The sequence below is a fragment of the Carcharhinus amblyrhynchos genome, chromosome 12 (assembly GCF_965287045.1).
Source record: "Carcharhinus amblyrhynchos chromosome 12, sCarAmb.v2.hapA, whole genome shotgun sequence".
Taxonomy (NCBI): Eukaryota; Metazoa; Chordata; class Chondrichthyes; order Carcharhiniformes; family Carcharhinidae; genus Carcharhinus; species Carcharhinus amblyrhynchos.
This window is the reverse complement of record NC_137335.1, coordinates 42,947,047-42,961,660: the sequence shown is the minus strand read 5'-3', so window position 1 is coordinate 42,961,660 and position 14,614 is coordinate 42,947,047. Positions and strand designations below refer to the sequence as shown.

The 14,614-nt window shown below is 41.3% G+C and overlaps 1 protein-coding gene across 2 annotated transcripts in view; it reads right to left on the bottom strand.

The window, feature by feature from the left end:
- LOC145350944 (proteasome activator complex subunit 4-like) overlaps nucleotides 1-14,614 on the bottom strand; it is a 156,884-nt gene that overhangs the window by 111,237 nt on the left and 31,033 nt on the right. For both annotated transcript variants that reach the window (XM_080200453.1, XM_080200454.1), the window contains 5 exons: nucleotides 9,900-10,049; nucleotides 8,432-8,495; nucleotides 6,713-6,787; nucleotides 6,329-6,451; nucleotides 3,148-3,240 (listed from right to left, as the gene is read on the bottom strand). In XM_080200453.1, coding sequence (XP_080056579.1) covers nucleotides 3,148-3,240; nucleotides 6,329-6,451; nucleotides 6,713-6,787; nucleotides 8,432-8,495; nucleotides 9,900-10,049 — 505 coding nt within the window. The remainder of the gene's footprint in view (nucleotides 1-3,147; nucleotides 3,241-6,328; nucleotides 6,452-6,712; nucleotides 6,788-8,431; nucleotides 8,496-9,899; nucleotides 10,050-14,614) is intronic.

The window sequence follows — 14,614 nt, the reverse complement described above, 5'->3', positions numbered from 1 at the left end:
CCTGTGCACAGATCCGACTGGCAGCACTTCTGCTCTCACCCTCAGTCCTTCTTTGAGCACTCCGCCCACCCAATGCTGCCCCTGCCTCCCAGCGTTATTCTCCAGCTTTGCTTCCCACCCTCTGTTCTTACCAGGGTCAGGTTTCAGCTGTTTGGCTCCTGGCTTCACCACTGGTGAACTGAAGCTCCTGGGTTCCACATTGTAGGAGGAGTTAGTCAGTATAGCTATTGCCAGGATTCCAACAGTTTACTGCACTGACCAACTTCTGCCACCAGATGGAGCCTGGTCAATCTAAAATGATTGGTTATCACTTACTGGGTGATACCAAATAAATCTGTTGAACATTAACCCGATGTTGTGAGGCTTCTTACTGTGCCTATCCCAATCAAACGTCAGCATCTCCACGTCATTAAAATTACTGTCCTGTGTTGAATTTCTTTTGTATTTAGTTATCTTATTTCTCAAGTTATTGATTAGTGATTATTTTCCAAACCTCGCTGGATTCCGGGGAAGTGCCGGAAGATTGGAAAATGGCTAATGTTACGCCGCTGTTTAAAAAGGGTAGCAGGCAAAAGGCAGGGAATTATAGGCCGGTTAGTTTAACGTCTGTTGTAGGAAAACTGCTTGAACCCGTCATCAAAGAAGAAATAGCGAGGCATCTTGAGAAGAATTGTTTGATAGAGCAGACGCAGCACGGATTCGTTAAGGGGAAGTCGTGTCTGACGAATTTATTGGAATTCTATGAGGATGTGTCTAGTGCGGTGGATGGAGGGGAACCGGTGGATGTGGTGTTTCTCGATTTTCAGAAGGCGTTTGATAAGGTGCCGCACAAAAGGTTGTTACAGAAGGTTCGGGGGCATGGAGTTGGGGGTAAGGTGTTAGTGTGGATAGGGGATTGGCTGTCAAATAGGAGACAGAGAGTGGGTGTCAATGGGTGCTATTCGGATTGGTGGTTGGTGACTACTGGAGTGCCCCAGGGATCGGTGCTGGGGCCTCGGCTATTTACCATTTATATAGATGATCTGGAGGAGGGAGCTGAGTGTAAGGTGTCGAAATTTGCTGATGACACAAAGACAAGTGGAACAGCAAATTGTGCTGAGGGTGTAGAAAGTCTGCAGAGGGATCTAGATAGGCTGAGCGAGTGGGCGAAGACCTGGGAGATGGAATACAATGTTGGCAAGTGTGAGGTTATCCACTTTGGCAGGAATAATGGTAGGAAGGACTACTACTTACAGGGCGAAAAGCTGCAGCATGCTACAGTGCAGAGGGACCTGGGGGTCCTTGTGCATGAGTCGCAAAAACTCAGCCTACAGGTGCAGCAGGTGGTCAGGAAGGCAAATGGGATGCTGGCCTTCATAGCGAGGGGGATTGAATATAAAAGTAGGGAGGTCTTGCTGCAACTGTACAGGGCACTGGTGAGGCCGCAGCTGCAGTACTGTGTGCAGTTTTGGTCGCCGCACTTGCGCAAGGATATTTTGGCCTTGGAGGGAGTGCACAGGAGGTTCACTAGGCTGATACCGGAGTTGAGCTATGAAGAGAGGCTGAATAGACTGGGCTTGTACTCGTTAGAATTTAGAAGGATGTGGGGGGATCTTATTGAGACATATAAGATGATGAAAGGGATGGACAGGGTAGAGGTGGAGAGGTTCTTCCCACTCAGAAAAGACAGCAGGACTAGAGGGCACAGCCTCAAGATTGGGGGGGGGGAGCAGTTTAGAACAGAGTTGAGGAGGAACTTCTTCACTCAAAGGGTGGTGAATCTCTGGAATTCTCTGCCCGTTGAAGTGGTGGAGGCTACCTCGCTAAATATATTTAAGACGCGAGTAGATAGGTTTTTGGTAGGCAAGTGAATTAAGGGTTATGGGGAGAAAGCGGGAAAGTGGAACTGAGCCACTTCAGATCAGCCATGATCTTATTGAATGGCAGGGCAGGCTCGAAGGGCTAGATGGCCTACTCCTATTCCTGATGTTCTTATTTCACCTAGGAATGTACAGTATTTCAGCTTGTACATTTCTTTTAACATTGATCCCATGGTTTTCTTAATGTCATGATTTTCAAGCACACTATCACAACTTTAAGCGAGGACTCCTTTTGCCTACTAAATAAAATCTGCAAAAATTGAGAACTGAGTTGTTGTGAGAAATATTATATAATCGTGCAAATCTATCTGCCCTACTCCTGGTACTCTTGCAGTATCCGACATTTAATATCAGGTATTTCCAGCTTGTGGTGCATAAAGAGCATGTAAACTTGAAAACTCCATCACAGCAATCAAGTTATTTCTTGTTGCAGCACTGTTTACTGCTAATGCAGATGTGTAAATACAGGCATGTAGTAGTAAACCCCTTGAAGGGGTCACGTGACCCATTTGATGAACTGGGCTGAAGCGTGTTAATCCTAGGGCTGTGTGGATTTTCCTAGGCTGTACTGGAGTAATTCGTAACATCTCTCTCAATCTCTGTACATAGTTATTCCTGTTAACAGATAGTTATTCAGTTACTCCACTTGGTGGTCGCTACCCTTTACAGGATATTACACAGGCAGAAATTAAATTCAAAGAAATTGAAACATCCAAGCAAGAGTTAACATATTTCCTGCACCACCTACAAGTCACAAGTTTAAAAAAGCAAAAATATTAGATCTTAGGATAGAAATTCATCTCAGACTGTAGCACAAAACAAGCTGCATAAGATTGACCACGCACTATATAGAGTGCCTGATTTTCAGTTCCACCTGCAGTCAATGGAATTAAATATCCGGTGCGGAATATAACAGGTGGCCTATGTTTCACACCACAGCCAGGTATGCATTTCTGCCCAACGGTGTTTTAATTCAGGGTGAAAAGCAGAAATAATTAAGTACTGAACAGTACTTGAGTGGCCTTGTTCCATGATGCTACTAATTTGGTGATCTAACAACATACAAAGATTAGACAGGCCCTTTAAGAATTTAGTTAAAAGTATTTGAGATATTACAACACATCCATTGAGTCATGTATTAGGCATAGTTTATATATTGAATACAAACTGGCTAGAACAGACAGCGAAGAATATCCACTCAAATACTTAAGCACCGCAGTAGCATTCTGCATCTCATTATCACATTATTATTTATTTCATGAATGCAATAAAAATCAGAAATACCTACCAGCCATCTACCATTATTAGAAGGATGATAGAATGATTCAATGCTGTTAAAAAATCCACTCAGATGCTTCTGTGCTAATTTACTGGGACCACCCTATCAAATTAAAAGATTTTAGAAGTTGTTATTCAGATTGAACTACATTATGATATCCAAACTACACCACAGATTTTACATGAAAATTCAAAACAGAAGGCATTTTTCAAAAAATAATTTTGCTTTTTCTACTTTCAAATTAGTTTTACTAAACATAATGGAAAAATTCATAACACAAAATTATCTAATATTCTCCTCCTGTAACAAATAGTGGGACAATGGAATGTGCACTTACATAAATGACAATTTTTGTGGAAGTTGCATAATGTCTCCTTGATCATTGAAACTTTCATCCTTGCCTTCTGAACATATTTCAGTGACAGACAGGAAAACATCAACTGATCCATCAAGCTTATCCCATATTGTCACCTGCAACTATCACCACCCCACTTCACAAGCCAATGACAGAAACAAGTGTATAATATTCAGTCTCTCCCATCCCTACTACCAGTCAGTTATTTTTTAAAATTCATTTACGGGATTAATGGATGTCGCTGGCTAGGTGAGCATTTATTAGCCACCCTCAGTTGCCCATGAGAAGTTGGTGGTAGGCTGCCTTCCTAAACTGTTGCAGTCGCCAAGATGTACGTGCACCTGCAGTAATGTTAGGGAGGGAGTTCTAGGATTTTGACCAGTGGCAGTGAAAGTTCAGTGGTATATTTCCAAGTTATGACGGTGGGTGACTTGGAGGGGAACTCCAGATCGTGGTGTTCCCAAATATCTGCCTCCCTTGTCTTTCTAGGTGGTAGTGGTCATGGGTTTGAAAGGTGCTGCTTAAAGACCCAAAATTAGATTATGACGACCTTTAATTTACTCGGCTTTGATCCATAACTGAGTACATATAAAATGCAATTATCCTTGTAACATGGGGAATCGTGGTAAGACAGCCACAAAGCAGCGAGATTTAACAATCTGATCATCTTTTTAATGATGTTAGTTGAAGGTTAAATATTGGGCAGGATAATAATGCCAGGGAATCTTTGACATCCATCTTAGAGAGAAAACAGGACCCTGGCTTACCATCACTCCTCCAACATTCCAGCAACTCTGGGGTTTTGGTCTTGAATTTTTCAACCGTCAGAGTGAGGATCTATAGAGAATCCCAGATTTCTTACGACTCTTCACATGAAAATATGCTACATTCCTAAATGGCCTAGCTCTAATTATAAGATTGTTCCTCTTTGTTCTGGATTTCCCCACCAGAGGAAATATCTTTCCTGTATGTGTTCTGTCAATTTCTTTTATTTTTAAACCTCTTAAATAGATCACCTCAATTTTCTAAATACAAGGAAACACAAGCCACAGTTATGCAATTTGTTCTCATAATTTTATCTTCTGATCCTGGTTTCACCTTGCTGAATCTGCATTGTACTCCCTCGAAAGATACAATACAACTTCTGAAATCATAGTGTCAAAGACTTGCATTAGTTCATGTCTCACTTTCTGAAACACCTCACTTGTTATTCTATATCAGAAACATTATGCAGATGCTACACCACAGGCTCAACTGTGCTATGGTGTTTGCAAAAACCTGGTAAAGTCAGGCATGAGGCAAGTAGCACCATGTGCGCCCGCCTCCACATCAGTTCCCCCTTTACCTAGGCCTGAAAAGGGCAGCGATTGGGACTGCGTCCAAGATGGGTGTGATGGCCATTTAAATGGATTTGCATGCATTTAAATTGGCTTAAAGGGCTGCGCGCCCAACACTTCCCTCTTTACCACCGTGTTTGCCCATCTGGAATTGGTGTGAAATAGACATGTTCCATACAAGTCCAATTCAAGTGCTCCAGTTAGTGAGCAGCTAAGCCGTCGGGGTGGGGTGGGTGGAGAGTCAGTTACCTATCTGCTTGAGTTCTGTGTTGGGGTGGGGATGGGGGGGTGGTGTCTACTGCCAATCTGCCTGAGATCAGTGAGGGGGGAGGGTGGGGTGGTCTGCTGTCGCTATGCCCGAGATCATTTAGGGGAGGGGGGAGGAATAACCGGTCTGGGTGGTGGGGGAGGGGGAATAAAAGGGTCAGTAATGTTGTGGGAGTGGGCATTGTCTGTGTGGGCCAGTTGGAGGCATTATCCAGCCTGGAAGCAATGTGGCAGGGAAGCCGCATTCTATCTATTTTTTTTTCTGCACGTGCACAGTTGGAGACACCGATCGAAGCTGCAGGGTTTCGGGCACATTAAGCCCCACTCACAGGCCTGTGCAGCGCAATTCAGAATCGCTGATATTTTTGCGGGCAGAGTGCATGTGGGGGCACCTGAGAACAGGTCTAAAAGTCAGATCTGAAACACTCTAAGTTTCAAGTCCGCCCAGCACTTAGAATCAAAATGGTAAAATAGGGCGCAATGTTGCATCATTGCCACATCTTTGCCATCAATGACCATTCTAAGGGTTTGCTGCTAAGAGCAGTGAGAATTGTGGATGTTATAGTTTTGTGAAAAATACTTAACCCTGCTGATATATTGCACAACTTCAATTATTTTTCTGCATTAGTATCTCTACTACTTTTGTTCTTCTGGAAGTCATATTTGTTAATAAAACTAGACAAGTAGTTTAATTCTGCATGAAGTAGTCTTTTGGCATTTTCTGAAGTAATGGAAGAAAACGATGGGCATCCCACAAAATTTTAGCCAGTAATTTATTGAAGTCTGGGTGTTAATTGTTACGTCTAAGCTTTGGTAACTTACATACAAGTAAACTATTTATTCTCCTTACGGAAATGTTATTTAACCGTTTGCACAGTTTCGAATCTCGGTAATCAAGATTTTCAATTCCCACCATTTCTGTGGGATCTCTATCACATTCAACAGGCAATTGCTGCTGAACTTGCTTAATAATGAGGACATTAAAGCAGCGTAGCTGTGGACAGTGAACACATGCTCCTTCCCATTCACAAACACATCTGATATAATTGTGATGCAATTGCAGCATTTTTGATTGGACAACTACAATAAGCACTTAAATAAAATTGGTGTACAACAGAACTTCTTCACCACAAAAATGAATTTAAGTACTAAAATGTATTTACTGGCATTTATCGATAAAACATATAGACACTTTCAATGAATTGCAATAGGTCCATAATTAAATACTGACCAGCATGGAAGCGATCCAGACCACTACATGGCCAATCTCATAAGCACTTGATAAATATTTGGAAATTAAAACTTGGCTGCTTCCTACTGGCAAATTTAAGCTCCTCAGAATTCTGGTAAAAATCTGTAAAAATATACAGCATTCACTAAACAATGTGATATCAAACACAACTTTTGGATATTTGTTTTACTCACAATAACAACAATTATAAACGAACAAAGCCAGGATTAAAATTGTGGCAGCATCTTTTCTTCAGAAAGATATTTGGATCACTAATAATGAATAATGCAATAAGATCCTGACACAATCTCTACTTCCGAGTAAAGACTATCAAGCTACAAAAAAAAATTCATTCATACACTTGAAAACAACAATGCAAGTTACCTTTGGAATGTATTCATCCCAATCTATGTACCCAATGTTATCTGTAGCCAAACGTGCGAACAGATTTACCAAATTCTGTTAACAACAGAAAATACATTTTTAAATTCCAAAGAATTAATTTTGATTTATTTATTATTGTCACATGTATTGGTACACAGTGAAAAGTATTGTTTCTTGAGCACTATGCAGGCAAAGCATACCATTCAGAGAAGGAAAGGAGGAAGTGCAGAATATAGTGTTACAGTCATAACAAGGGTGTAGACATTGCTAACAAGCAATTCTCAATTTAGAAGTCACCATAAAATAGCTGGAAATTTGTTACATTATTGGAAATCATATTAGAATTACAGCACTGAAGCAGCCTACTTTGGTACTTTTAGACGATTTGAGAAAAAAAAACAGCCAACTCTCAAAATAATTAGAGCTTTTTTGAATTATCAACCCATCCTTCATTGCATAGGATAGTCCCAAAAATGTTAATTATTCCTATTTACATTCTCTGCCAAATGGTTTTGCGAACAAAACTGTCCGTTAAAAACGTAAATCTTTAACTTGCAAAACTGAAAGTCTGAACAAAACTTTCCCAACAAAAATACCAGTAATCTGTATATCATGTGCTGTAACTTGCTACAGCTTGCTTTGATATAGCAAGAGGTGTAACCAAAATAATGGACACCAAGCCAAAGGAAGGGATGTCTGAAAGCGTGAAGAGAAGTTAAGTCAAGAGCTGGACTTTAAGGCACCTGAAGAGAGAAGATTAAGGGCATGAGAGGATTCCATGGCATGGGGCCTGGGTGGCTAAAGAATGGCAGCCAATGATATGGCCAGCTGAAGAACGACAAAATTTTTAGAGAGCTGTGAGGTTTAGAGTCGAGCAGTGTCAGAATTCACGTGGAAGCTGACCAATGTCTCTAAATATCTTCAATGCATTCTCAGTATCAGTCATGTCAGTTGGCAGCACTCTTGTCTCTCCTGCAGAAGTTTCTGGGTTCAAGTTCCACTCACTCAAGACTTGTGCACAAATATCAAGTCACAATCCAGTGCAGTACTGAGGGAATACTGCACTGTCAGTGGTACCATCTTTCAAATCAGACAATTATATAGGTTGGCACTGTGGCACAGTGGTTAGCACTGCTACTGCACAGCGCCAGGGACTTAGGTTCGATTTCCCATTTGGGTCACGGTCTGTGCATCTGTATGGGTTTCCTCTGGGTGCTCTGCTTTCCTCCCACAGTCTGAAAAACATGCTTGTTAGGTACATTGACCATGCTAAATTCTCCCTTAGTGTACCCAAACAGGCACCTAGTGTGACGACTAGGGAATTTCCACAGTAACTTCACTGCAGTGTTAATCTAAGGCTGCTGGTGAACAAAAATAAACTTGGAACTTTAAACCGTGATTGTCTATCTGTCCCCTCAGTTGGATGATCAAGATCCCATGGCATGATTCTGCAGAGGAACAGGGAGTTATCCATGGTGTCCTAGTCAATGTTTATCCTGCAATCAATATCATTAAAACGGATTATCTAGTCGTTATCACATTACAGTTTCCAGAAGCTTGCTGTGCGCAAATTGGTTGCTGCATTTCATATGAGACAAACTAAGAATTAAAAGCACTTTCACTGACTGTAAAGCACTTAGGATATCCTGACACTCTGAAAGATAGTATATGAACGCAAGACTTTTATTATTTAATTACTCCATGGAATGGTTGACTTACCCCTTCCCACTGAGGGAGGTTCTGAACTGTGACATAAAGACCTATAAATTCATCAAACCAAAGCCTGGAGAAATAAAAACAAGATAATTCAAAATACATTACTGAGAACATATTAGCAATTTCACCATCAATTAGCAAAACAGTCAGTGCCCTTCTATAGATTCATATGTATTTAAACTGGTTGATCACTGGTATCAGCGCATATAGGTTATAAAGAGCAAGCATAGTCTTTTATTGGAGAGGTTTGAGGGCAGGCAGCAAGCTGCACAGAAATACCTAAGTTCTAACTTTTGAAGCAATATGTTCTAAATCAGTGTTCATGTTTATAATAGAGACTGCTTAAACAAAATTGTCATTCTGCAATTGAGTACAAGAGTAGGGAAATCATGTTGCAGCTATATAAAACTCTGATTAGGCTGCATTTGGAGCATCATGTGCAGTTCTGGTCACCACAGAAAGATGTGGAAGCTTTGGACAGAGAGCAAAGAAGATTCACAAGGATGTTGCCTGGTCTTGAGGGTGTTGGCTATGAGGAGAGATTGAATAAACTGGGATTGTTTTCACTGGAAAGACTGAGACTGAGGGGAGACCGAATAGTGGGCTACAAAATTATGAGAAGCATAGACAGGGTGGATAGTCAGAGGCTTCTTCCCAGGATGGAAGTGTCAATTAAAAGGGGCACAGGTTCAAGGCAAGAGGGGGAAAATTTAAGGGAGATTTCCAGGGGATGTTTTCCACGCAGAGTGTGGTGGGTTCCTGGAATATACTGCCAGAGGAGGTGGTGGAAGCAGGCACATTTGCAACATTTAAGGGGCATCTGGATGGGTACATGTATAGGGAGGGAATAGAGGGATACGGACCGAATAAGGACACAACTTTTTTTTCTTTAGTCAGGGCATCATGATCGGCACAGACTTGGAGGGCCGAAGAGCCTGTTCCTGAGCTGTACTTTTTTGTTCTTTGTAATTTCATCTTTTCATCAGTGGGAAGACTGCAACGGCTCACACCAGGAGGGTGCAATATGATACAGAGGCAGCATCTGTTATAACAGTGAAAAATTGTATGTGTCATGAAATGAGTTTGCATGTGCACACATGACTACAATTACCATATTAATAATCAAATTCCATAGCATTGTTAATAGGCTGAAGAATATATCTTTGAATGGCTGCTTTTCTCACTCTGTATCTCTTTCTCTACTGTCTTGCTCGCCATTTCAACCATCAAAACCACTGGTAGCCAGCCTACCAGAGGAAATTGCTAGACCAATCGATGCCTGTATTTACCCCAAAGAATGAGAAATACAGAATTAATTACAACCATCCAGGCAACTCCAGTCACTTTAGCAGTCCTAAGACAGAGGTCAAGGAAATAAATGCCTTTGAGAGTTCAAGAATGATGCACACGAAGGGAGAACTACCCAAAGATAAAGATCTAAAACGGAATAACGAGTTATCTATATACTGACCTGAATCCTTTATGATGCAGATGAGGAGGAAGGGAGGTAGGAAGAAACATTTCAAAATAGCTGATTGCCTTCTGCATGGTAACATCGAAAGGACACATTAGTGGCTTCCATTCATCTAACATCTCTGCTGTAGCTTCATCTGGAAAATACCTGCACAAACAAGAAATAATTTCTGATCATACAAAAACACAAATTCCACCACAGTATTGTGAACAATAAAACACTTAAAAATGCATGCTTAAACATACACTACACAATAAAATAAAACACTTTGTAATAGGGCCTAACTACTGTCCATTTTTAATTGTTCACTACCAGCCTCCAAGAGCTGTAAGATTCAAATGCTGTAAACAAAAGATTACCAGACAGTTAAGTTTAACTGCTGCTGGGAAACAGAAATATACATAACTGGGAGCCAAATACCCACTCCCACTAAGGCTTCTGCAAGTGGCTCGACCTTCAAACTTACCTGTTTTATAATAGTTAATACCTCTGACTCTGCAGCCCTCAACTGAACATCTCTGGGACAACATGCCCTACACAATTATGAGTGGGAAGGTCAGGGGAGAAAGGATCAGCTGTATTTCCAGGTAGGAAATTAGGAGTGTAGTGACAATCCAATTCTAACTGCTACTCCGTGAAAGTTCATATCCAGTGGACCGAGGTGCCTTCATGGTATCAGAGCTTTCTATACAAACCAGGGTTCAATGTTGAGTAATTCAAACAACAGTTTTATTGCACTCATACAAGGAACAGAGAAAGTTAGCATGCAGGTACAACAAGTAATTGGGAAGACAAAAGGATTGGAAAAGAAATCTTTCTACAATTGTACAGGATTTTGGTGAGACTGTGTTTGGAATGTCGTGTTCAGTTTTGATCTATATATCTAAGAAAGAATGTATTTATATTGGAGGAGGTACAATGGAAGTTCACTAAATTGGTCCCTGGGATGAGAGGCTGAGTAAATTGTGCCTATACTTCCAGGGTTTAGAAGTATGAGGGGTAATCTCACTGAAACAGACACTATACTGAAAGAGCTTGATAAGGTAAATGCTGACAGATGGTTTCTGCTGGTGCGGAAATCGCAAACATAGGGTGGGGGAGGGGGAATAGTCTCAGAAGATGGGCCCCAATCATTTAGAACTGAGATAGGGAGAAATTACTCCTCTCAAAGAGTTGTGACTCTTTGGAATTTTCTACCCTTAAGGGTGTTGATGTTTCATCATTGAACACATGCAAGTCTGGTATGCACAGTTCTTTGATGTGGAGATGCCGCCGTTGGATTGAGGTAAACACAATAAGAAGTCCAACAAGTTTATTTGGTTGCACAAGCCACTAGCTTTCAGAGTGTTGCCCCTTCAACGACTGAGAGGGAGTTCTGTTCACAAACAGGGCATATAAAGACACAAACTCAATTTACAAAATAATGATTGGAATGCGAGTCTTTACAGGTAATCAAGTCTTAAAGGTACAAACAATGTAAGTGGGGAGAGAGGGTTAAGCACAGGTTAAAGAGATGCGTATTATCTCCAGCCCGGACAGTTAGTGCGATTTTGCAAGCCCAGGCAAATTAGTGGGGGTTACAGATAGTGTGGCATGAACCCAAGATCCCGGTTGAGGCCATCCTCACGTGTGCAGAACTTGGCTATCAGTCTCTGCTCAGCAACTCTGCGTTGTCGTGTGTCGTGAAGGCAGCCTTGGACAAAGCTTATCCAAAGGTCGGAGGCCAAATGCCCATGACCGCTGAAGTGTTCCCCAACAGGAAGAGAACACTCTTGCCTGGTGACTGTCGAGTGGTGTTCATTCATCCGTTGTTGTAACGTCTGCATGGTGTCCCCAATGTACCATGCCTCGGGACATCCTTTCCTGCAGCTTATCAGATAGACAACGTCAGCCAAGTTGCGAATGTATGCACCGTGTACCTGGTGGATGGTGTTCTCACGCGAGATGACAGCATCTGTGTCAATGATCCAGCACATCTTGCAGAGGTTGCTGTGGCAGGGTTGTGTGATATCATGGTTACTGTTCTCCTGAAGGCTGGCTAGATTGCTGTGGACAATGGGCTGTGAGGTTGTGCAGTTGTTTGAAGGTAAGAAGTGGGTGTGTGGGGATGGCCTTGGCGAGGTCTGTGGAGATGGTGTCACCAAGACCTTTAAGACTTGATTATCTGTAAGGACTCGCATTCCAACCATTATTTCATAAATTGAGTTTGTGTCTTTATATGCCCTGTTTGTGAACATAACTCCGCTTACCTGATGAAGGGGCAGCACTCCGAAAGCTAGTGGCTTGTGCTACCAAACGTTGGACTTTAACCTAGTGTCGTGAGACTTCTTACTATGCACAGTTCTTTCACAGGGTATCACGGGGAACAGATGGGAAAATGGAACTGAAGCGCAAGATCAGTCATGACGGTACTGAATGACAGAGCAGACTCTACAGGTCATATGGTCTACTCCCACTTCGTGTCCTTGTATTTGTGGTAAATATAAGATATTAGAATTGTGATATAAACTAATCCCATTTCCAATGTCACCTATACATCTGCCTGAAACCAGAAGCTCTGGTGCATCAATATTGAGATATCAGCTAAAAAAATCATGTATGTGATGGAATTGGTAGTAACCATATATAACTACGCACAGCTTGACCATAAACGTGTTGTTCTTGCAGCACTTCTCGGCTTTCCCCATCACAAACCGGACTGGATAGTCTGACATTCACTCATACCACTGCCTGGTCAAATAATTCCAACAGTTCTTGGTCAAGTTACTATTAATTGGACTATCTTGTAATGAACAAAGGATTACGCCTCAGAACAATAACCCTAACTTCCGACCATTTTGCTGTGTAATAAGTGTTTATGGCTCAGAGTCCCTTATTTTGGATTTTCCCACCAAATGAAATATTTTCCCTGTTCTGCAATTGTTTAATCATTGTAAATACCTCAATCAGATCACCCCTCAGGTTTAATAATTGAAGGAAGGGATCATTTTTGTGATACTGTTCTACTCAATCTGTATTGTATACTCTACAACACCAATAAACATTGCCCAATGCCAGTGTACTCGAGTAACCAGATGGCATCAGATCAATGATCTGTTCAACTGAAACATCACATCTGCACTGCATTCCAATCTACTTCAGATAAAGACCAACATTGCATTTGTATTTTGTTTTTTTCTGGACCCGAGCACTAGTTTTTAGTGCTGCGTAAATGCACATCTAAATCACTTTGTCCCTCCGCAGCCACTAATCTCTAAAGGTTAAGAAAATATTCAGCTCATCTTCACCTGATCCAAAGCGGATCACTTAATCACAACAAACTCCATCTGCCATAGTTTGTCCCACTCACTTAGTCAATCTCTATCCTTTAGTAACTTCCTACTGTATCTACAGAAATCACCTCAGCTCCGAACTTAAGTGGATCAGCAAACATAGATGTACAACTCAACTTTTTCATCTGGGGCATTATAATTGTAGAAAACATTATTTTTTATATCCAACTACTCAGAAGCTGAAGTCTTTCTCCTATCTCCTAGGCAATTTCTCAGTCAAAGTTACCTCCACAAACCCTTAATTGTGTTCAACTCTTGCATGAACTTATCAAATGCTTTCTGGAAGTTCAAACAGATAATATCCAGGACATTCCCTATCCAAAATGCCAGTGAACTCCTCAAATAATTCAGATAGATTAAATGCTATTAATTACTCATCACTTTTATAAGTACAACCTGGTCAAGGGCTCAATCACCCTTGAAGGCAGCTTACTGCAACTTCCCACAATAGATGTTGAACTGACAGATCTTTCATAGCAAACAAGTTGGAATCATTATTTTATTTGGTCGGAAAATTTCAAATTGGAAAATGCTCATTTTCATCTTTCAGCCCAGAAGTTCAACTGGGATGGATAACGAGTAGCCTTTTACTATCAATCTGCATTTTTAGCAAAGTTGTGTATCTAGAAGGGATCACTTTCATCATCTTCAACAAGAGAACAGCAGCATCAATTCAGTAAATGTTGATATTAAATAGAAGAGAAGGTCTGAGGTAAAGTAGGAATGAGGGAGCACAATTCAGATTGTAGAATGGGAAAGAGGAGGGTGCACAAAGGTGTAAGTGCAGGAAGGGAAAAAAATGCCTGACCGCGGGAAATATCTATTCTGCAAACCAAACTGCTAAAATTTGATACTTCATACAGGACAATTATAGGACTGTAATTTTTTTTTTTAACATTAACAGGCCTGAAGGAACTGAAGTTGCCTGAGCTTGTCACACTCCACAGAAAATATAAAAAACTCATTCACCTACTTAGAGACAATGTCAAATAAAAGTGTACATGCTACATTAAAGGTTCTCTTCCTACGTCTTGCAGAATCACCCACTAATCTTCTGTCTCTCACTCCCTGCTCTGAATTTGTCCCACCCAAATCTGCCATCAGGTCCCCATTCTTCTGCCAATCTAGTTCAAACCCTCTGCAAAACAACAGCAATCTCCCTGCACATTTGTCCCAGTCCTATACAGATATTGACTGTCTGACTTGTACACATCCCACCTGCCTCAGAACTGGTCACAGAAATCTGAAGCACCATACCTCCAGCCATACAATCATTATTCTCCTATTTCTACACTCAAGCACGTGGCCTTGTGTAATGTGGAGATTACTACCTTTGAGGTCCTGCTCGCTAATCTTGTTCCTAAATTCCTAAACTGCAGT